This window comes from Euprymna scolopes, chromosome 38 (assembly GCF_053919585.1).
Source record: "Euprymna scolopes isolate OS-2025 chromosome 38, ASM5391958v1, whole genome shotgun sequence".
Taxonomy (NCBI): Eukaryota; Metazoa; Mollusca; class Cephalopoda; order Sepiida; family Sepiolidae; genus Euprymna; species Euprymna scolopes.
Window position 1 is genome coordinate 34609703 of NC_136519.1, and position 23686 is coordinate 34633388.

General features: G+C 30.8%; 1 protein-coding gene across 5 annotated transcripts in view; it reads right to left on the reverse strand.

Annotated features, from left to right (window-relative positions):
- LOC145263131 (uncharacterized) overlaps positions 1-23686 on the reverse strand; it is a 126163-nt gene that overhangs the window by 37574 nt on the left and 64903 nt on the right. For all 5 annotated transcript variants that reach the window (XR_013864481.1, XR_013864482.1, XM_080120079.1 and 2 more), the window contains exons 4-9: positions 17203-17286; positions 14431-14503; positions 8287-8445; positions 5274-5576; positions 1620-1756; positions 632-803 (exon numbers count right to left, since the gene is read on the reverse strand). Coding sequence is in view for 3 of the 5 variants with exons in the window: in XM_080120079.1 (XP_079976205.1) it covers positions 632-803; positions 1620-1756; positions 5274-5576; positions 8287-8445; positions 14431-14503; positions 17203-17286 (928 nt within the window). In the remaining 2 variants the exon portion in view is untranslated. The remainder of the gene's footprint in view (positions 1-631; positions 804-1619; positions 1757-5273; positions 5577-8286; positions 8446-14430; positions 14504-17202; positions 17287-23686) is intronic.

Below are 23686 nucleotides of genomic sequence, written 5' to 3' on the forward strand. Positions count from 1 at the left end.
CTACCTTCTTCGCAGGGGCCCTGGCAATGTTTTCAATATAATTGACAAGAAAGAGAATATTCTTTTCATTATTTTGACTCTCGAGTATATATCCGACACAGTTAGCCACAATTAATCACTCCATCTAAAAACATATAAGATATTAACTGATATATACTCGAGAGTCAAAATAATGTAAGAATATTCTCTTGTCATAGAGCTAGTAATGATACTATCATTTTAAGACTTTTTCACTATAACGATCTTTCATTATGAAGTTCAATAGTCAAACTACACCGAGAATTTTTGGATTTCATGAGCTTACCTTGATTATTATCTATAGTACTTGAAAAAGTGTGTTAATGATAACGAAATCCTCCACTCTCCGAGACAGATGGCGGCATACTGAATGTAAGCAATGGACAGTTGCAATCTGAACTAATACGTACAAAGTGTGTTTGAATCAATTCCCACTTTATTTATGCCGTTATATTCATTTATTTATGACTGAATGAATTAGTTCTACCAGGTCATAAAGGGTTAACTTCACCGATCAATTTTATATGAATATGACAGAGAAAGCATAATTTTGTTCTTTATTTTCGTTGTTTTTTTTTTTTTTAAATTTATTTATTTATTTATTTACTTTTACCTTTGTCAGCAGGCGGGTTATCTCGCTCTCGATTCTTCTTTTCATCAGAAAAATATGTTTTAGCATCATCTTCCAATTTGTCTTCTGTCGCTCCCGAAGAAAAAATGTTTCGAGATTTTCTTTCTTTCTTTAAAATTTTCCTGGACGAGGGTAAAGATCTCTCTTGGATTTCCTATGAAAAAAGAAGACAAAACTAGAAATTATAGAAATTGATTCCTGACATTTTTTTTTCTTTTTATGATTCTGAATTTTAGAGATGAGTATTGATTATTCTTATTTGGATTCTTCAGACTACAATTCTCATCTTGAATGTTATTTTCACAACGTTTCAGTTGATGTAACCTCCAACCTTCTCCAAGTGTATCTTGTCGAACTTTGAAATTTTTCTGTTAAACTCGGGAATCTGCACAAAATTTCGAACGCCCCTCCCCCAGTCATTTTTAGCACAGGGGTAGCATGCTCTCGTTCTGTCAGACAAGGCTAAGTAAAAGTTCTAAGTAATTCGCAATTTTATTTTACCCGCATTGAGGATTGAACCTACAACCTTCAGAAGAGTGACTTTTACAACTGAATTTTATCAATAGGTTCTTGCGAGTTTGACAGAAATATTTTTACGTATCGGAACTAAACTCCCCACAATCCTCTGTTAGATATGATCCCAAATAATAACCCCTTGCGTTTCAAGTGGCAATATGCCTTATGAGAGGCGAAAAAGATTAAAAAATGTATTTAACGGAATCAAACTCTCATGTCGCGAACCATTTTGGTTTCAGTGTGACAATAAGCCACATGGACATGGAAAACAGATTCTGAAATAAAAGATTACAAACAATTAAAAGTATACCATGTCGATAGATAATTAAATTTTACTGTGTTTGGTATACGTTATTTGTTGTTTATTTTTCTTTGTTTACGACTGTAAACTATACCGTAATTTTAGTAGTTTTTTTTGTGCGATGTTGTGGTTTAATACCCGGATTTTACTTACATTGCGTTGAGAAGAATCTTTAGAAGTTTCCTTTTGATTTTTGCCAGCATCTGCTTTTTGTTGGAAAGATTGTCCATCATTGAAAGTTGAAGATGAAGCCAAAATCGTATTCTTTTGTTCAACATCCAAAATCGTGTCTGAAAAATATTTATTTTGAATTGATCTTCGAATATACCAAAAGAATCAGAATATCAGGTCGGTGCAAAAGTCATTTTGCTGGTTTGTGGAAAGGGCATTTTACGAGTAAATCATTGTAATTTATTCTACGCATATTTTTATTATTTACTTGCACGCCGCCGATCAACCAAAATAGAAACCAAAAAGTTTAGTTATCACATAAGTACTGTATTTAAAAACTTATGTATTACGACATTGGTTACGACACAGAATCCAACGATTCTTTACGTTAAAATCATTTAAATGTGTTATATATACACAGGCGGCAAAAAGAAAGTCCGCACTTGTAATTTTTTCAAAAACTGCAAATTTAAGCTAAGTTTAAAATAAGTGTTTAAACAAATTATGCTTTATTTGATTCGCCTTTTATTCTTCTATAATTTTACCTGTTCATATTTGACTTTTGATTGAAATATTCTAGTGTTCACGTCAATTTAAAAAAATAACTTCAAATTGAGGAGGCACAAAGAAAGTCAGCGCAATGGAAAATCGTTATTTAAATGTAAATTTAGGACATTAATGCAACACAAATGCAACAGGAACACAATGAACTAGTTAATATTTAGTAGCATAGCCCTTCTGCAATTTGACAGCCTGCAATCTTTTGAGAATTCCTTGAATTTGACTGCAGCAATACTCCGAGGAAAGGGCTTCCCACTTTTGTTTAATTTTTGTCCAAAGTTCTTCCAAAATTGAAATTTTATCATTGCATAGCTGTTTCTTGATGTTTCGATAGGATTGAGGTCTGGAGATTGTGCAGGCTAGTCCAAACACGGAATATCATGCTCTTCCAGGAACCTCTTGACATTGCCAGCTGTGTGAATGGGAACATTATCCTGCATAAAGATGGGATTATCATCCAAACTCTGACCAAAGTAGGGTAAAAAATGCTCAGTCAACATATTAATGTACTTGGTTGAATTAATTCGACCTTGCAAGCGAACTATAGGCCCTGGACCATTAGTACTAATAATGCCCCACATCAAAACTGAACCTCTACCACATTGCAACGTTGAAACTGAGCAGCTAAGTTTAAATTATTCATCTTTCCTCTGACGGACGCACTGCCTACTATCACTGCGAAGCCTATTGAACTTGCTTTCGTCGCTAAAAAGCACTTTTGACCAATATGAAAAGTCATGATCTTCATTGCATCTGACTAAGTCCAGATGGCGCTTTCTGTTCTTTACAGAAATCATCGGTGTCTTGCAACATATCCTCGCAAATTAAATTCCTTTAATCAGTAGAAAGAGAGCACTTTTTAACAAGATTGCACTGTTGTTGGATTTGGGGAGCCATTTCAAATCTGTTTCTTAGGCTGCAGATCTTCATAGCATTGTCTTCCCTGTTAGAAGTAACTCTAGTACGACCAGATTTAGGAGCATCACGGACAATGCCAGTGTTTTGGTGCTTTTGCACAGTCTTTCGTACCGTTTTCTCATCACATTTCAATCTGAGTCTATGTGGTCAAAATATTATAGTAATCGTTAGAAGTATAAATTTGGTAAAATTAGATTACTTAAGGGAAACGGCTCATCAAGAACTTGTTTACATAAGACTTGAAGACTGGAAAGCAGGTAAACGGAAGAGAGTTCCACAGGTGTGCAGTTCTAAGAAAGAAGCTTTGTTCATGGAATCTACGTTTAGGTTTAGGCACAGATAAAGAGTGGGGAAATAATTAATAGTGTTTTCAGCCAAACGAATGTTTCTCGTGAATGTTTTTTAAATAGTAACCCTTCTATTCTCTTAATGTTTCATTTATTTCCATTTTATATACATGCCCAGGCACTGTATTTAATCTCTGCTTATCTTGGCATTGTTTTCAGTCGTCTTAGACTTCTCCTTGCCACTGTGTTGTGTAGTGGGGGTTTCATATTAAAGGATGACGCTGATTTGGTTGGTTGGTTGTTTTTGTTTTACAGCATATCAACCCTTTTCGGGTTATTTAATGCCGAATCCAAAGATTTTGAAGAAAATTTTTTTTAATAGAATATATTTGTTGTTTTCATGTCGGTTTCTTAAATAGAAACCATAGTTGGGGCCCTAACAGGTACTACCACTCCGGGTCAGAGTGGACCTGAGAGCAATGGTAATTAAAGGGGGCTCCACACTCCCTAAAGCCCACAAGCTGGGGCCTCACCACTGGATATAGTTTAAGGTCATATCCAGGACCCCCATTGAGGGACTTTTACCCTCTGCAGGGGGAAGTCGGCATATTCTAATGCCCCACCGACAGGGCCGGATGACGCTGAGTTCATATTAAAAGAGACATGATGGGGACATACATATTGGGCCAATATAATGCACGAATATAACAATAATGAGAGGGAGACATTTATACAGTTCTGGGATGTTTCTTCTTAACTCATATAGCGAGGGTGATAGGGTGATAGATGCACAGTTCTTATATTTCTTGTAACACATATAGAGAGGAGGAGGGATACATATTCTTATAACACATATAGAGAGTAGGAGAGATACATATTCTTGGAAGGGTTTTTTGGAATGACGACACGAAGACAACAGTTACAAATATCGCCGGTGATTCTTTATTTCATTGGACCGGTCGAATGATGATGACGTCAGGAATTCAAGTTTTTCTACATAGTTTAATCTTTCTACCCTTCGCTTCCAAGGGGGCAGCTGACCACTGACTGACTCTCCTGAAATCTGCTAACTAGCAGACTCAACTGGTCTGTCTCAACTACTGCGATCTGACTAACTCTAGCTCCTATATTGAGAATCCCCTTTTTGCTATGACGTCAGAAGTGTGGTTCCAAAACGTGACCAATTCACACGTTTTCCAAACACACTTTTGACAGCAAAGAATTCTCAACTAACCTGTTTTTTTACAATATATTTTTAATTTGTATTGTTCATTCTTTTTAGCTGACATTTTTAATATTCAGTTTCGTAAAAGAATGGCAATCAATTCTTTTATACTATATAAACAATATCTAACTATTTTATAATAGAATTTAACAATAGGCCTTTTTAACATTCCGATTTTTAACATTGTATTTTTGAACCTTGCTTACAAGGTTCGAGTCTTAGCGTATCCTAATCTCATTTTCACTTATCTGGTGTTCTTCTTATTTACATGGAAAGGGGACAGCCTTTTCTTGTAACAACTGGACTCAAGCAGTGCCGATTCAGAAGGTGTGGTTAGGAATTGTACATTTCTTGTCTTACAACTACATGCACAACCACCCTTACAAATGTACCCATTGTCTTTCGAGATTGAACAGAAGTGTGTAATATACATGCTCCCCCCACACACATATATCTTATTTTCTTCCTTTACCAAAACATAACTTTAATAAATAATTATATCAAATCTTGGTAATACCTAAAGATGCTATTGTCTTATCAGGCCATAGACCACGCCACATGTTCTAATATTCTAGCCCTAAGTCCTGAACCTAATTGCATAGCAGCCAGGCCTCTTATGGGCATTGCCTTGGTTAAAGAACTTACCTTGGTTGCTTGCCATCTCTTCACATAATTCCAATTTTAAATCTTGTTTGTCACTTAACGTGGAGACATAATCCTGTGCTTCATTTCCAGATAACGTTTTCGACTTTTGTCTCTGTTCATCTTTTTCCAGTAAATTCGACCCATCTTTCTGATTTTTTTCCAAGAAATTGTCGAGGGTTTTGTCTCTTTCCGCTGGAGAGCTGTCTATCTCGCCAACAATAACACTTGGTTTTGTTTTATGTTTAGCTTCTGAGTCAACCAAACTAGTACCGGGTTTCTCTTGAACAGAAATGCATCCTATATCTGCAAAGAGAGAGAGAGAGAGAGAGAGAGAGAGAGAGAGAGAGAGAGAGAGAGAGAGAGAGAGGCACCAAAATTATCATCGTTAATCAATTTTTAAATTATTTATATCAGGGTTTCTTAACTTTTTCGCCCCCCCCCTCGGAGTACCCGGATACCTACTACCGCCCCCTCTCTACATGCATCCTTACATAGTAGAAGTAGTAGTAGTAGTATTCTACACTGTCGATCAAATGGGAACAGCGACAATTATAAATTAAGTGGGTCAATTAATATATCATAGCATTGCTAATACAATAATCAATAAAAATTGCTAATACAATAATCAATAAAAATTGCTAATAAAATAATCAATAATCAATACAAATTGCTAATACAATAATCAATAAAAACTGCTAATACAATAATCAATAAAAATTGCTAATACAATAATCAATAAAAATTGCTAATACAATAATCAATAAAAATTGCTAATACAATAATCAATAAAAACTGCTAATACAATAATCAATAAAAACTGCTAATACAATAATCAATAAAAACTGCTAATACAATAATCAATAAAAATTGCTAATACAATAATCAATAAAAATTGCTAATACAATAATCAATAAAAATTGCTAATAAAATAATCAATAATCAATAAAAATTGCTAATACAATAATCAATAAAAATTGCTAATACAATAATCAATAAAAACTGCTAATACAATAATCAATAAAAACTGCTAATACAATAATCAATAAAAACTGCTAATACAATAATCAATAAAAATTGCTAATACAATAATCAATAAAAATTGCTAATACAATAATCAATAATCAATAAAAATCAGAATAATGATCACAGGAATCACCAATCAATTATTGTTTTTTGATGATTAGCAACAAGTTAAGGAACACCAAGTCATGTGACTAGAATCTCTCAGTTTTTCACCGGACCCTAAAGGATCTCAGGGATATCTATACAATAAATTTGGCCACCGCCTACCTGAAGTCTCGTACCCCCCCCTCCTGTAGTGGGTGGTGCAAACCCCACTGGGAAACCTTGATTTATATTATTTTTTTAGTGTGTCAGTCTGTCTGATACACTTTTTCTTGGAAAACTACTGGACCGATCTAAAATTTTATATGGACCTTTGTTATGAAAAGGGTGCAGTGAATTAAGTGTTATGGTATCTGTTCGATGTACAGTTAGATATTAATAGGGATTAATAGGAATTAGTCATCACAATACCACATTTACTCTAGAAGTTTTCTAGAAAACTACTGGTTGATCTGGCTAAAATTTTGTATGGACCTTTGTTATGCTTAGGTGCAGCGAAATAAGTATTATTATATCCGTTTGATGCATAGTTAGAGATTATAGGGATTAGTATTTAATGCAAAAATGAGCACAAATTTAACCATACTCAACTTTCAATTGTGCATAAAGCACTCCATTTAAATCAATGGGCAATAACTTGGCCCGTTTTTAACTAAAAAATCTAGTTTATATATAAGCGTTTGCAGGCGTCGAAGAAAGAGCATTTTCAAAGGAAATAATGATAAAGCCTATCAAAACATAAATATATCAATTTTATAGATAATCAAAAATGTCAAATATTGAGAGTTCGGGGATCTAAGAACGTTGGAAATAAAAGAAAGTGTTGTTTGTCTGTAAGGAGTTTTAAAGCAAACATGTTCATTTCGGCTGGCGACATGTTACAGTTCATGTAAATGGAATAAGCATTGTAGACGAGTATATATATTAGCCTGCCTGTTTTGCCAGTGAGAACGTGTATGCATGAGTTGTGTGCAAGAGAGTAATTTGTGAGAGTTGTGACTTCTATTAGCTCTTTGACTATTTTATGAGTGCCGCTCCCAAATACGTTGACTGTGGAAGAAATGTACAAATAATAAGGAAGAAAACTGTGTGCTTGTGTTTTATAGCACACTCTCTCTCTCTCCCTCTCTCTCTCTCTCACACACACACACACACACACACACACACACACACACACACACACACACACACACACACACACATCTAAATATTTCTGTGTGCTAGAAAGTTTTCACATTAAATGCTACGCAATTATGCAGAATGTAAAAACTGTACATGAATAGAATTCAGCATAATAATGAAATGAAACTAATTATTTAATAGAAACCATAAAAAATGGCTGAGTAATTAATTAAGGCTTGTTTTTCAAATGAATATGCAAATTAGTTAAGCCTTCATGTACGAACATGAAAGTGGTGCATTGTGTAAGTGCAACAGGAAACACATATAAGGTAAATCAAGATATTCATAAGAAGTATCCCTACCACATGGAAAATCGGGTGCTAATTTAGATTTGCACTCAAGAAAACAAAAATAAAGAAAAACCTTGGCACGGCATGAAGATGTACTATTCCAAAAATCACAAAAATTGATCAAGTAATTTTTTTTTTATTTAAGAAAATCAAATTTTACGATTTTTAGTGACAAGTATTTTTAGCAGACATTGATAAGCCCTTAATTCTGGTGAGGTTGTTTAGGGGGAGGTAATCAGGGATAAATTGCGAATTCAATCAAATATGACCGATCATATTTAAAATTTTTGTTTCTAGTCTAGATTCTCCCTTATTGGAGGAGCTGGATTCTACGTATTAAAACTGACCTTGTGTCTAATTTTGCCAAATAAATAGAAAACAATAAAGGTTGGAATGAGATCAAATCGTGTACAAACCAGATGTGAACGGCGGCAATTTATCCATTTCCGTTTGGGATCTGGGAAAGATTTCTGGAGACGTTGGTGGGTTTTGCATTTCAGAATCGGAAGTCTTCCAAGAATTTAGCTTTCTGTAAAATTTCGGAGATTGCATGGAACGGCTTTTGATTGCGGATGCTGAAAGAATAAAAATTGAAATTGAAATATCTTGTTAAGTTTGAGGAAAACTGCTTCAATGCAAGACAATTGAATACAATACAACACAATTCAATATGATATTATACAATACAACATAATAACAATTCAATAAATACAATACAATACAACATAACAATTCAATACAATACAACATAATAACAATTCAATACAATACAATACAACATAATAACAATACAATACAACATAATAACAATTCAATAAATACAATACAACATAATAACAATTCAATACAATACAATACAACATAATAACAATGCAATACAACATAATAACAATTCAATAAATACAATACAATACAACATAATAACAATTCAATACAATACAATACAACATAATAACAATACAATACAACATAATAACAATTCAATAAATACAATACAATACAACATAATAACAATTCAATACAATACAACATAATAACAATACAACATAATAACAATTCAATAAATACAATACAACATAATAACAATTCAATACAATACAATACAACATAATAACAATACAATACAACATAATAACAATTCAATAAATACAATACAACATAATAACAATTCAATACAATACAATACAACATAGTAACAATACAATACAACATAATAACAATTCAACAAAATACAATTCAATATAATACCACCTCTTCACTGTTGAGGTCCATAGATGCTGAAAAGCCTTCTATTCTAACAGTTTCTTCTGGCATACTGCTAGATTTTGGAATTCCCTCCATGTTTCCTGATTTAATGTACTAACCTGCGGAGATTTTAAATATAATGTGAACAGACACCTCGCTACTTAATTACCCACAGTTTCCTGTTAGACAGTATCTCAAATAGTAGCTCTTTACGTTCCAAGTAGCAGTAAACTTTGTTTGAGGTGAAAAAAAGTAAAAAGTAATACCAGTCTGTACAATACAATATAATATAGTACGATACTATACAACAAAATGCAATTCAGAACCTAGTTAGACATAGGTTAGTTTGGAAGTAAATCTCTAAAAGCTGTCCACCACTTGCCAGCATGTAACACGAAAGTGAAACTGACTATGATAATGATAATTATCATAGTCAGTTTTTTATTATTAAATTAGTTAATTATTATTAAATTAGTTAATTATTATTAAATTAGTTAATTATCATTAAATTAGTTTATTATTATTAAATTAGTTAATTATTATTAAATTAGTTTATTATTGTTAAATTAGTTAATTATTATTAAATTAGTTAATTATTATCAAATTAGTTTATTATTATTAAATTAGTTTATTATTATTAAATTAGTTAATTATTATTAAATTAGTTAATTATTATTAAATTAGTTAATTATTATTAAATTAGTTAATTATTATTAAATTAGTTTATTATTATTAAATTAATAATTATTATTAAATTACTTTATTATTATTAAATTAGTTAATTATTATTAAATTAGTTAATTATTATTAAATTAATTTATTATTATTAAATTAGTTAATTATTATTAAATTAGTTAATTATTATTAAATTAGTTTATTATTATTAAATTAGTTAATTATTATTAAATTAGTTTATTATTATTAAATACTGAATCGCCAAATACATCATTGCACATCCAAACCATTTTTACTTCTCTAAAACAGTTGTTAAATCGACTACTACTACTACTATTACTAGTATGATAATTATGGTTAATACAACTATTCTGTAGTAGTAGTAGTAGTAGTAGTAGTAGTAGTAGTAGTGTAATATTATATTAGCATGTTGGGGCAACGCCGACTAACCTAGTTGATTATTATTATTATTAGAAAAATAAAATAATTAGATTTTGGAAAATGTGGATTTACAGCTTGCAATGTTTAGTTAGGAATTTAACAGAAATAAAATAAATAAAGTCAATTTAGGAATTTTCAGAGTAGTTATGGAATTTAATAATAATAATTTAATAGTTATGGAATTTAATAATAATAATTTAATAGTTATGGAATTTAGTAATAATAATTTAATAGTTATGGAATTTAATAATAATAATTTAATAGTTATGGAATTTAGTAATAATAATTTAATAGTTATGGAATTTAATAATAATAATTTAATAGTTATGGAATTTAGTAATAATAATTTAATAGTTATGGAATTAATAATAATAATTTAATAGTTATGGAATTTAGTAATAATAATTTAATAGTTATGGAATTAATAATAATAATTTAATAGTTATGGCATTTAATAATAATAATTTAATAGTTATGGAATTTAATAATAATAATTTAATAGTTATGGAATTTAATAATGATAATAATTTAATAGTTATGGAATTAATAATAATAATTTAATAGTTATGGAATTAATAATAATAATTTAATAGTTATGGAATTTGATAATAATAATTGAATAGTTATGGAATTTAATAATAATAATTTAATAGTTATGGAATTTAATAATAATAATTTAATAGTTATGGCATTTATTAATAATAATTTAATAGGTATGGAATTAATGATAATTATTTAATAGTTATGGAATTAATAATAATAATTTAATAGTTATGGAATTTGATAATAATAATTTAATAGTTATGGAATTTAATAATAATAATTTAATAGTTATGGAATTTAATAATAATAATTTAATAGTTATGGAATTTAATAATAATAATTTAATAGTTATGGAATTAATAATAATAATTTAATAGTTATGGAATTTGATAATAATAATTTAATAGTTATGGAATTTAATAATAATAATTTAATGGTTATGGAATTTAATAATAATAATTTAATAGTTATGGCATTTAATAATAATAATTTAATAGTTCTGGAATTTAATAATAATAATTTAATAGTTATGGAATTTAATAATAATAATAATAATAATTTAATAGTTATGGAATTAATAATAATAATTTAATAGTTATGGAATTTGATAATAATAATTTAATAGTTATGGAATTAATAATAATAATTTAATAGTTATGGAATTTGATAATAATAATTTAATAGTTATGGAATTTAATAATAATAATTTAATAGTTGTGGAATTTAACAATAATAATTTAATAGTTATGGAATTTAATAATAATAATTTAATAGTTATGGAATTTAATAATAATAATTTAATAGTTCTGGAATTTAATAATAATAATTTAATAGTTATGGAATTTAATAATAATAATAATAATTTAATAGTTATGGAATTAATAATAATAATTTAATAGTTATGGAATTTGATAATAATAATTTAATAGTTATGGAATTTAATAATAATAATTTAATAATTATGGAATTTAATAATAATAATTTAATAGTTATGGAATTTAAACTAACGATAACATAAACAAAGATATGAGACAAAAACGCGCCAAGTGATCTTTAGGCTACATGTAGCGATGACGTCATGGAAAAGATAGCTTTGAGACATGTAGATTTTTGGTTGGCAGAAATCAAGCTGAGAGTTTGTGAGGAACGTGTTAGTTAACAGATGTGCGTTGGAAGCAGGAGGAGGGGAGACCAATGAAAATGTAGAAAGAGACTCGGTGTGCCAAATTCTGACAAGGGAATCCGTAAGACGAATAAAGACTGTAAAATATAACTCATTGTTATGGCATCCTTCTGGGATGGGATATGAAGGCAGGTGGTTCTTTTGGTCTGAGACAAGCATATTGTTATCGCCTGATTGTAAGAATAGCTTTCTATAAAAGTTTATGTGTTACGTTTTTTAACTGTGTATTTGTGAAGAAATGGTGGCACACACAATGAACATTTTACATACATACAACAATAGAACGTTTTAACCGTTAGACAACACATCCATATATATTATACACACACTGGCTATACAACAGTACTTGCAGGGTGTTTAAAAAATGTATACGTGTACTCATCCTTCAATTTTTTCATTCATTTATTGCATTTCCACCCCAAACAAGCCACAATGCCACTAAGATCAAAGTGTAGTATCTGTTCTTCAGATGCGAGACTTCCATTTCTCGTTCTCTTTCAGTGGAGGAGAAATCCTTCACGACTGAGACAATTTTTATTTTTGTACCTTTTCTCCACGTTAAAAAACGACCCTGGTGTCTAACTCTGTCCCGTGGGGAGGCATTGTAAATAGGTACAATCTGTGACATAAATTGCAGGGATACTATGTAGGGAGTTGAGCAGCAAGATGTCTGTTTACATTACATTTGAATGTCAATATGGTCGGGGAAGCAGGAACCCAGAAGGGAATTCTAAAGTAGTAGTTCTAGGGAAGTAGCTATTACAGTAGAAGGTTTTCTGGCATCTGGGGATCTCTACTGTGTAGGGGGTGGGGTTTTGCCGCGTGTTGAGTTTGTTGGGGGTATTTGCATCGAGTGGTACAAGGGATTGTAGTCCGTCGGAGCATCTACAACTAAAATACTTGTAAAACAGGCAGAGGGATGCAACGTTTCGTTGATGGGACGATAAAGCTTTTATTTATGAACACAAAGCGAAATGGAAGAGCTTACAATACAGAAACCAAATGCAACTGAAGAAACATGTCTGCAAATGTTCAAAGTGATGACCATTATTGTCCAGACAACGTTGATAATAATTAAAGTGTGAGTACATTTTTGAAACACCCTATATATTATATTCCTCTTATTCTATTCGTCTGTCCATTCCACATTTTCTTGGAAACTACTCTGGCCGATCTGGCTGCAATTTTGTATAGACCTTTGTTATGATAAGGTGCAGAGAACTAGGTATTATGATATCTGTTTGATGCACAGTTAAGAATTAATAGGAATGAGTATTTAATGTAAACATGAGCACAAATGTAACCCTATCCGACTATCAATTTGGCATAAAGTCAATGAGCTATAACTTTTATTTTTTTATTTTTAATAGGCCAAAAGTCTAATATTATATATTGCTATAATTATATTATATTATTATAATTTTATTAATGTATATTACTATATGGGTATTATCTATATAATATTCTGCTTGTTCTTTCCTTAGTCCGCATGTTATTCTTCGAAAAAAGGCCAAATACAATTTTTGAGGGCCAAATTTTTTCCAAAAAGGCCAAATACAATTTTGAGGGTCAAACTTTTCAAAAAAGGCCAAATACAATTTTTGAGGGCCAAACTTTTTCAAAAAAGGACAAATATAATTTTTGAGGGCCAAACTTTTTCAAACAAAGCCAAATTTTTAAAAAGGCCAATCTGGTAACCCCAGATCAGAATATGAGTGTGACCTCCTTTTGATGTTGCCTAGTTTCCAAATATCATTATAAAAATATATGATCATTGTCGCAATGGTGAGAGAAAAAAAAAAACTTGCAGTAATTTCGATGTGCAGCAGTTCTTCACAGAAGAAAGGAATCAGCGAAATGTCATGTAAAAGAGGGAACATTTGAAAGAAAAAGGCAAAAAAAGGAGAACATTGTCTGCCAAGATGTACTGGACTGAAGGATTAAATTAAAGACTGTCTCTTACAATGTGATTTCATTATTTGTATTGAACTATGTAACACAATATTACTTTCTGAGTATTTATTAGTAGTTATTAATATATCTCATTTGGGTCAGTTCTATAATTAAAATACAATGGACACTATTTTCAGAGAAGTGTTAATAAACTCATATTTCCTGCGTGTTATTGGTTTTTCTGTAAGTAATTTTTTGTGCTATCTAGAAAAACATCAACTTCATCAAAACATATTTGTTGATTAAATATATTTCTTATTTTGTGGAATTTCCCCAGATCCTCCTAGTATTATAGTAGTACTACTATGTATTGGTAGTGTGATGATGATGATTAATATTACTACTACTATGATGATGATGAGCAGTCATAAGTGGAAGTATTAGCAGATTGATACTACTAATAATTCTACTATTATTGCTGCTGCTGATGGCTGGAGAAAATTTCTTGTTTTAAAATTTAAGGAGTTTGAGTTGAGTGTTTCGTCTATGTACTTCACAGTTTTAATGTTTTTTTACTTACCACTAGATGCTAGTCTTTTATTAAGGTAAAGTTGCTCCATGACATGACTGGAATACGATTTCTGTAGAATTTCCTGAAAATTAAAAGAAAATCTGAAGTAAAAACACACTTAACCAATGCCATTTACTTACGTCAGGTTTCTTGGATCCACAGTTAGCTACAAATACACGTTGCACGTTAAACTACACCTTTTGTTGATCAAATTACAAAATAAGGCATTCAAATAAAAAACTAACGTATTCAATTTAAAAACTAGGGCAATCAATTTAAAGACTAACGAATTCAAATTAAAAACTAACGCATTCAATTTAAAAACTAAGGCAATCAATTTAAAATCTGATGCATTCAAATTAAAAAATACTGCATTCAATTAAAAAATAAGGAATTTTGTTGACGAAAACCGTGTATTTCAAATTAGAATTTTACAAAATTTTTATATATTGAATTTTTCGTATATAATATTTAAATTTTTATAACTTTTCTTATTTATAAACAAAAAGACCTTGAACAAGATTTGTGAAAAACCAAATGCTTTACAGGCTTTTGAGATCATAGTTCAACAAGGATTTAGCAACTTCTTTAATGGACTGATGGACATGCGTGGAAGCATTCAAGAATTGTGTGTAACTATCTTAGTCAAGCTCACCTACGGTGAAAATGAGTTCGTCCAGAGTCGTTCAGGGAGTAATTGACGAGGTTGCTCTGGTAATGTGTCAAGTCAGATCGACAGAATTGTTCGCATCGTGTCGCCGGAGTTGTTCAGGATCATATCAGATCAGATTGATCGAATTGTTCAGATTGTTTTGGGTTGTGTTGACGGAGTTGTTTGGGACGATGCCAGGTTGTGTCAATGGAAGTGTTTGATACCGTGTCCGATTGCATCAACGCTATTGTTCCTGTAGAGTCGTGTGGATGGAAGCATTCAGTTTGTGTTTGTTGTTTAGTTGTCTTGACGGTTGTCGCAGTTGAACTGCTGTGTGTGATAACAATATATTTTTTGTGGGGGGGGGGGGGAGGGGGATCCACCTCTCTTCCCTCGATAAGCCACATGGACACGACTGGTTTTGAGTCAGAACTCTGATTCTTCACGTTTTTTTGCTTCATGCTTTTTTTTTTTTTTTTTGCTTCATTTTACTTCAGTCAAAGTTCTCACAAATCAAGGTGTGCACCTTTCCTGGGGTCAACACTTGAACTCTATATCATCTTACATAGATATTCGAATATTCCATTAAAGTTCTCCTTTACATCTCAAACATTGAGTTAATAAAGAAACATGATTTACCTCTCCCCAATTGCACATTTATATATGTTGTTGAATATCTTTCTTGTGGTCTCTTTGGCCTTACTGGATTCAAGGACAAGAATTCATCTAGTCTGGTGGAGTGTCACGCTTTGTGCTGTTACTTGAGGTAACATCACCATTCCTATCAATGTGTAGTGTAATCAGATGGGCAAAGTATAAGAGTATTTAATTTTTTCAATTGTTGTTATAGATATAACATCATTCGTTTTTGTTGAGCATTGGTGAGGCTGTGCGTTACTATGTATTACCAGGAAGAGTTTCTTGGTTTGTATAAAATGGAAAAGGGACGGAAAAAAATGGCATACAATGCACGAAAGTCCTTTTTCCTTTCTTTCCTCAACTTGCAATAAATCCTTGTGTATTCAATATTATCTTCCACCGTTTGTTCTCATTCTAAGCTATCCAACAAAAAACTCAACTCAACCCTCATGCTTTAGAATTCGTCCCTTTTAACAGTTACTAATTGTGTACATATTCAAATTAATAGCATATGTTCACCAATGAACGACCTACAAAATTATGCTTGTTTTTTCCTTTCTACATTTTCTGCTGTCATTTTACAGGCTAAGCAACTGGAGGTCGTTTGTGAGATTGATTTCTATTACAGTTTGCTCGTGTCGCGGAGACGTTTCTGGAACAGGTGTTAGGTTCTGGACAAGCTTTTTGACACAATAAAGCGCTAAGTACATCCTCTTTAAATCAAGGGGTTGATGTGTCGTCAGTTACATCTGCTGGTGAGCCTCCTTCTTGAGTTTTCTCTTGGCATGATTACAGCCCATTGTGCTGTAATTGAACACGTCTATAAAATATGTGATAAATATATTTTCTTAATAAAATAAGCATATATTTAAACATTTAAGAAGGAGTATTTTCTTTAGCTGAAGACCTGTTCTTGGCAAAATCAAGGTTCCAAATTTTTGTGACCTGATCGCAATCAGATTCCAACTGAACACAATACAATTACAATTCTTCCTTGATTAAAGAGAGAAAAAGAGAGAGAGAGAGAGAGAGGAGAGAGAGAATAAGAGATAGAGAGAATAAGAGAGAAGGAGAGAGAGAAAGGAAAAGAGAGATAGAGAGAGAGAGAGGGGGAGAGAAAGAGATAGATAGATAGATAGATTCATATTAAAAACAAAGAGACTGAAATGTCTTTCAAATCCTGGTGTCGGTCAAACAGGCTTGACCATTTTTGGCACCTGTGTATTCCGATTGTATTGAGATTTTATAAACATCTGTCAATCTCTAGATTAGATGTGACACTGACATTTCGAAATGAAAACAGCACCGATATGGTTTTATGTATCTCCCCTTGAGAACAGGAAAATTCCACGATGATAAAAAGGTGTAATTTTAGGGAGATTCTTCTAATGTTTTACGGATCACAAGTTTGAAAGATAAGTTTGTGTTTGTTTTAACTTGAGACCTAATTGAAGCCAAAAGCTAAAGAGTAATCAAGGGAGATAACTCACAGATTTACTTCTCTGAAGATGATTTAGCATATGCATCTCAAAACGCTCACAAAGCATGTGGTCGTGAAGACTTTTACCACGGTCCTGGGGGAAAAAAGAAAAGAATTTGATCCAATTTTAGAAAAGTATATTTACACACGCCCAGTTGATACTTTTATTATGATCATTAGAACGGACATATAACTGATTATTCATTCATTAAAAACTGAATATCATTCTGCACTAGAAAGAATGCTGTAAATCAACAAGTTTTATTTTAGAATCTCTTGTGTTGAAAAGATAAATATGTTTTGAAACAAATAGATTGAGAAAAAAACAAAGCCAAATTAAATCTGAATTATATATTACTTTATTTTTTGAAATCCTTTCAGATGAGGCTTCATAATTTGTGTATTTATTAATTATTTTTTTGCGGACTGTTATCCTCATCTTTATAGTTGTTATTGTTTCACCATGTTTAACCAACTCATCCTCTGGCCTTCCTCAGGTGGTTAGCCATGACGGGATAGGGATGCTAAGTCTTGTAACTGCATCCCCAGTAATTACTGCTTTCCATAGTTGTTGTTTCAGCATGTTTTGGCCAACTAATCCTTTGGCCTGCTTTGGGTAGGATTGAAACAGATATCTTCAGACAATGCTCACTTGGAATCATGATTAACCACTTGAAGAAGGCCAGAGGATGAGTTGTCCGAAACAACAACTATGAAGATGAGGATAAAATAAAATATAAAATAAAAAATAAATACACAAATTATCTGAACTTAAAAATATACTTTAATATGTGTAAAGTCATTTTAGCTTGAATTAATTACATTTTAAATTGTTTACATCTCCAAATATTTATTCATGGTGTTTGGTTTGGTTGTTTTGTTTTAAATTGTTTACATCTTCAAATATTTATTCATGGTGTTTGGTTTGGTTGTTTTGTTTTATGGCATATCAATGTTGAACTCGGTAATTTTAGAAAAAAAAATGTTTCTGTTTTAAATTGTTTACATCTTCAAATATTTATTCATGGTGTTTGGTTTGGTTGTTTTGTTTTATGGCATATCAATGTTGAATTCGGTAATTTTAGAAAAAAAAATTGTCTATGTTTTAAATTGTTTACATCTTCAAATATTTATTCATGGTGTTTGGTTTGGTTGTTTTGTTTTATGGCATATCAATGTTGAATTCGATAATTTTAGAAAAAAAAATTGTCTATGTTTTAAATTGTTTACATCTTCAAATATTTATTCATAGTGTTTGGTTTGGTTGTTTCGTTTTATGGCATATCAATGTTGAATTCGGTAATTTTAGAAAAAATGTTTATGTTTTAAATTGTTTACATCCTCAAATATTTATTCATGGTGTTTGGTTTGGTTGTTTTGCTTTATGGCATATCAATATTGAATTCGGTAATTTTAGAAAAAAAAATTGTCTATGTTTTAAATTGTTTACATCTTCAAATATTTATTCATGGTGTTTGGTTTGGTTGTTTTGTTTTATGGCATATCAATGTTGAATTCGGTAATTTTAGAAGAAAAATTGTCTATGTTTTAAATTGTTTACATCTTCAAATATTTATTCATGGTGTTTGGTTTGGTTGTTTTGTTTTATGGCATATCAATGTTGAATTCGGTAATTTTAGAAAAAAAAATTGTCTATGTTTTAAATTGTTTACATCTTCGAATATTTATTCATGGTGTTTGGTTTGGTTGTTTTGTTTTATGGCATATCAATGTTGAATTCGATAATTTTAGAAAAAATGTTTATGTTTTAAATTGTTTACATCCTCAAATATTTATTCATGGTGTTTGGTTTGGTTGTTTTGCTTTATGGCATATCAATATTGAATTCGGTAATTTTAGAAAAAAAAATTGTCTATGTTTTAAATTGTTTACATCTTCAAATATTTATTCATGGTGTTTGGTTTGGTTGTTTTGTTTTATGGCATATCAATGTTGAATTCGGTAATTTTAGAAGAAAAATTGTCTATGTTTTAAATTGTTTACATCTTCAAATATTTATTCATGGTGTTTGGTTTGGTTGTTTTGTTTTATGGCATATCAATGTTGAATTCGGTAATTTTAGAAAAAAAAATTGTCTATGTTTTAAATTGTTTACATCTTCGAATATTTATTCATGGTGTTTGGTTTGGTTGTTTTGTTTTATGGCATATCAATGTTGAATTCGATAATTTTAGAAAAAATGTTTATGTTTTAAATTGTTTACATCCTCAAATATTTATTCATGGTGTTTGGTTTGGTTGTTTTGCTTTATGGCATATCAATATTGAATTCGGTAATTTTAGAAAAAAAAATTGTCTATGTTTTAAATTGTTTACATCTTAAAATATTTATTCATGGTGTTTGGTTTGGTTGTTTTGCTTTATGGCATATCAATATTGAATTCGGTAATTTTAGAAAAAAAAATGTTTCTGTTTTAAATTGTTTACATCTTCGAATATTTAATCATGGTGTTTGGTTTGGTTGTTTTGCTTTATTGCATATCAATGTTGAATTCGGTAATTTTAGAAAAAAAAAAATGTTTCTTTTTAAATAGTTAACATCTTCAAATATTTATTCATGGTATTTGGTTTGGTTGTTTTGTTTTATGGCATATCAATGTTGAATTCGGTAATGTTAGAAAAAAAATGTTTCTGCTTTAAATTGTTTACATCTTCAAATATTTATTCATGGTGTTTGGTTTTGTTGTTTTGTTTTATGGCATATCCATGTTGAATTCAGTAATTTTAGAAAAAAAATGTTTCTGTTTTAAATTGTTTACATCTTCAAATATTTATTCATGGTGTTTGGTGTGGTTGTTTTGTTTTATGGCATATCCATGTTGAATTCCGTAATTTTAGAAAAAAATTGTCTATGTTTTAAATTGTTTACATCTTCAAATATTTATTCATGGTGTTTGGTTTGGTTGTTTGGTTTTATGGCATATCAATGTTGAATTCGGTAATTTTAGAAAAAATGTTTATGTTTTAAATTGTTTACATCTTCAAATATTTATTCATGGTGTTTGGTTTGGTTGTTTTGTTTTATGGCATATCAATGTTGAATTCGGTAATTTTAGGAAAAATATTTATGTTTTAAATTGTTTACATCTTCAAATATTTATTCATGGTGTTTGGTTTGGTTGTTTTGTTTTATGGCATATCAATGTTGAATTCGGTAATTTTAGAAAAAAATGTTTATGTTTTAAATTGTTTACATCCTCAAATATTTATTCATGGTGTTTGGTTTGGTTGTTTTGCTTTATGGCATATCAATATTGAATTCGGTAATTTTAGAAAAAAAATGTTTCTGTTTTAAATTGTTTACATCTTCAAATATTTATTCATGGTGTTTGGTTTGGTTGTTTTGTTTTATGGCATATCAATGTTGAATTCGGTAATTTTAGAAAAAAAAATGTGTATGTTTTAAATTGTTTACATCTTCAAATATGTATTCATGGTGTTTGGTTTGGTTGTTTTGTTTTATGGCATATCAATGTTGAATTCGGTAATTTTAGAAAAAAATGTTTCTGTTTTAAATTGTTTACATCTTCAAATATTTATTCATGGTGTTTGGTTTGGTTGTTTTATTTTATGGCATATCAATGTTGAATTCGGTAATTTTAGGAAAAATGTTTATGTTTTAAATTGTTTACATCTTCAAATATTTATTCATGGTGTTTGGTTTGGTTGTTTTGTTTTATGGCATATCAATGTTGAATTCGGTAATTTTAGAAAAAAAATGTTTCTGTTTTAAATTGTTTACATCTTCAAATATTTATTCATGGTGTTTGGTTTGGTTGTTTTGTTTTATGGCATATAAATGTTGAATTCGGTAATTTTAGAAAAAATGTTTATGTTTTAAATTGTTTACATCCTGAAATATTTATTTATGGTGTTTGGTTTGGTTGTTTTGTTTTATGGCATATCAACACTTTTCAGGGTATTTAATGCCGAATCTTGCAATTTTAGAAAACATTTTATGCTTTAAGTTGTTTATTTTTATTCATTGTATTATTTGGATTCATCGGACTACTGTTCTCATCTTAAGTGTCATTTCCACAACGTTTTGGTTGATGTAACCTCCAACCCTATTCAGGTGTATATTTTTGAACTCAGGAATGTTTTATGTTGAACTTGGGAATTTGGACGGAAACCTTCATTTACTTCATGGAGGTAGCATGCTCTTGTTCCATCAGCCATGACTGGATAGAGGTTCAAAGTAGTCTGCAGTTGTGTTTTTCAGTCGCCCAACTGAGAATTGAACTTTCAACATTCAGTAGAAAATCACTTTAACAACTGATTTTTTCAAGTACTCTAAACGCTGTGCCACGGGTCCTTGCAGACACTACTAGTACAGATTTCTATTTTATTTCTAATTGTAAATATCACTATATATATATATATATATATATATATATATATATATATTATATATATATATATATTAGCAGTTTCTTCCGGCTTTGCTCGGGCTCTATGTATTGTTCATAACTTTATCTGCATATGTATATATTAAAAAGTGTTAATATGTACGATAATGCCTTTCTATATAATAGGCTTCCTTAACTTCCATAGAGAAAAGTTGGTAGAGACCGCAGATGTCATTTTTTTTAAACTTTGACCCCAATTTTGACCCCTTAACATTTATTGTTTTGGGCTCAAACTAAGTTATTAAGTTAGATCCATGTCCAAGGAACCTATATCTAAAAGTTCAAGTGTTTAGACCAAAAATTGTCGGAGGAGTTTGGTAGAGTACTCAAAGGTCAAATCATTGAACTTTGACCTCGTAACAGCTAAATTCCTGGCCGAAAACTGATCACATAGATGTTCCCAAATCTCAGTACCCGGTATATCAAATTTCGAGTCTGTAGACTAAACATTGACAGAGTTATTGCGTAGGGAAATGTACACAGACACACATACACACAGACATGTTCACTTTTATAGATATATAGACTAGTATTTCAGCCCGGCGTTGCCCGGGTGTTAGGAAGTGTATGCTGAGCAAAAAAAAAAAAAAAAAAAGGGTCAATTTTGACCCCTATTATAACCCCTTAAAATTTATTGTTTTGGGCTCAAACTAAGTTATTAAGTTAAATCCATGTCCAAGAAACCTATATCTAAAATTTCAAGTGTGTAGATCCAAAATTGTCGGAGGAGTTTGGTAGAATTCTCAAAGTTCAAATCGTTGAACTTTGACCTCTTAACAGCCAAATTTCTGGCCGAAAACCGATCACATAGATTTTCCCAACTCTCAGTACCCTGTATATCAAATTTCGAGTCTGTAGACCGAAAATTGACAGAGTTATTGCGTAGGGAAATGTACATAGACATCACACAGACACATTCACTTTTAGATATATATATATATATATATATATATATATATATATATATATATACATACGAGCATGGGTGCCCGGCATTGCCCGGGTGTCTGGAGGTGTATGTTGATCAAAGAAAATGTGGTAGTAGGAAAGCAGGCTCAAACCTGTACCGCAAAGGAGGAAAAGAACAGGAAAAAACCTGACGTCTTTGCTGTTACGACCACCACTAAACCAGAAGTGATGTAGGTTTAAATTAAGGCTAGACAATTGAAAGGAGAGGATGACTTTCGAAAATATTGACCCTCTTCCTGTAGAAAAGTGCCCAGTTGAGGGTGAAGAAATTAATGTTTTTAGCCAATTTTTTGGTATTTGTCGTCTAAAGGGTCAAAACGATACTGATCTTATGAAAATCCGTCACCTCTGTTGAAAGTTTTAGGCAGACATGCAAACATACATACATACATTTATATATTGGTAGCTCAAGTTTTCGACCCAAACCGATTAAAAAGCTTGCCCTATCTCTGAATACCCTTTATGTAAAATTTCAAATGTTTAGACCAGAAATTGTCTGAGTAATTTGGTAGAGACTGCAGAGGTAAAATTTTTTTAAACGTGGACCCCTATTATGACCCCTTAACATTTATTCTTTTGGGCTCAAACTAAATTATTAAGGTAGATCCATGTCTAAGGAACCTATATCTAAAATTTCAAGTGTTTAGACCTAAAATTGTCGGAGGAGTTTGGTAGAGTTCTCAAAGGTAAAATCGTTGAACTTTGACCCCTTAACAGTCAAATTTCTGTCCGAAAACGGGCCACAAAGATTTTCCCAAATCTCCATACCCTGTATATAAAATTTCGAGTCTGTAGGCTGAAAATTGACAGAGTTATTGTCGGGAAATGTACACAGACAGACACACACAGAGACAGACAGATACTTTCACTTTTATAGATATATAGATATATATATATAATATCGTATAAATAAGTAAACAATATTAAGAGAAAGGAAATAATAGCATAAATGTTTGGTGCATTTTAGGTCAAAAAGCCAATATCTTTAGACAGTCTGATCCGGTAGCAACAGACAACATAATCTGAGATATGTCGTGTGAAAGTGGACTTCATAGCAACAGTCTGGCCAAACGAATACTGTTTTTTTCAAACTAGA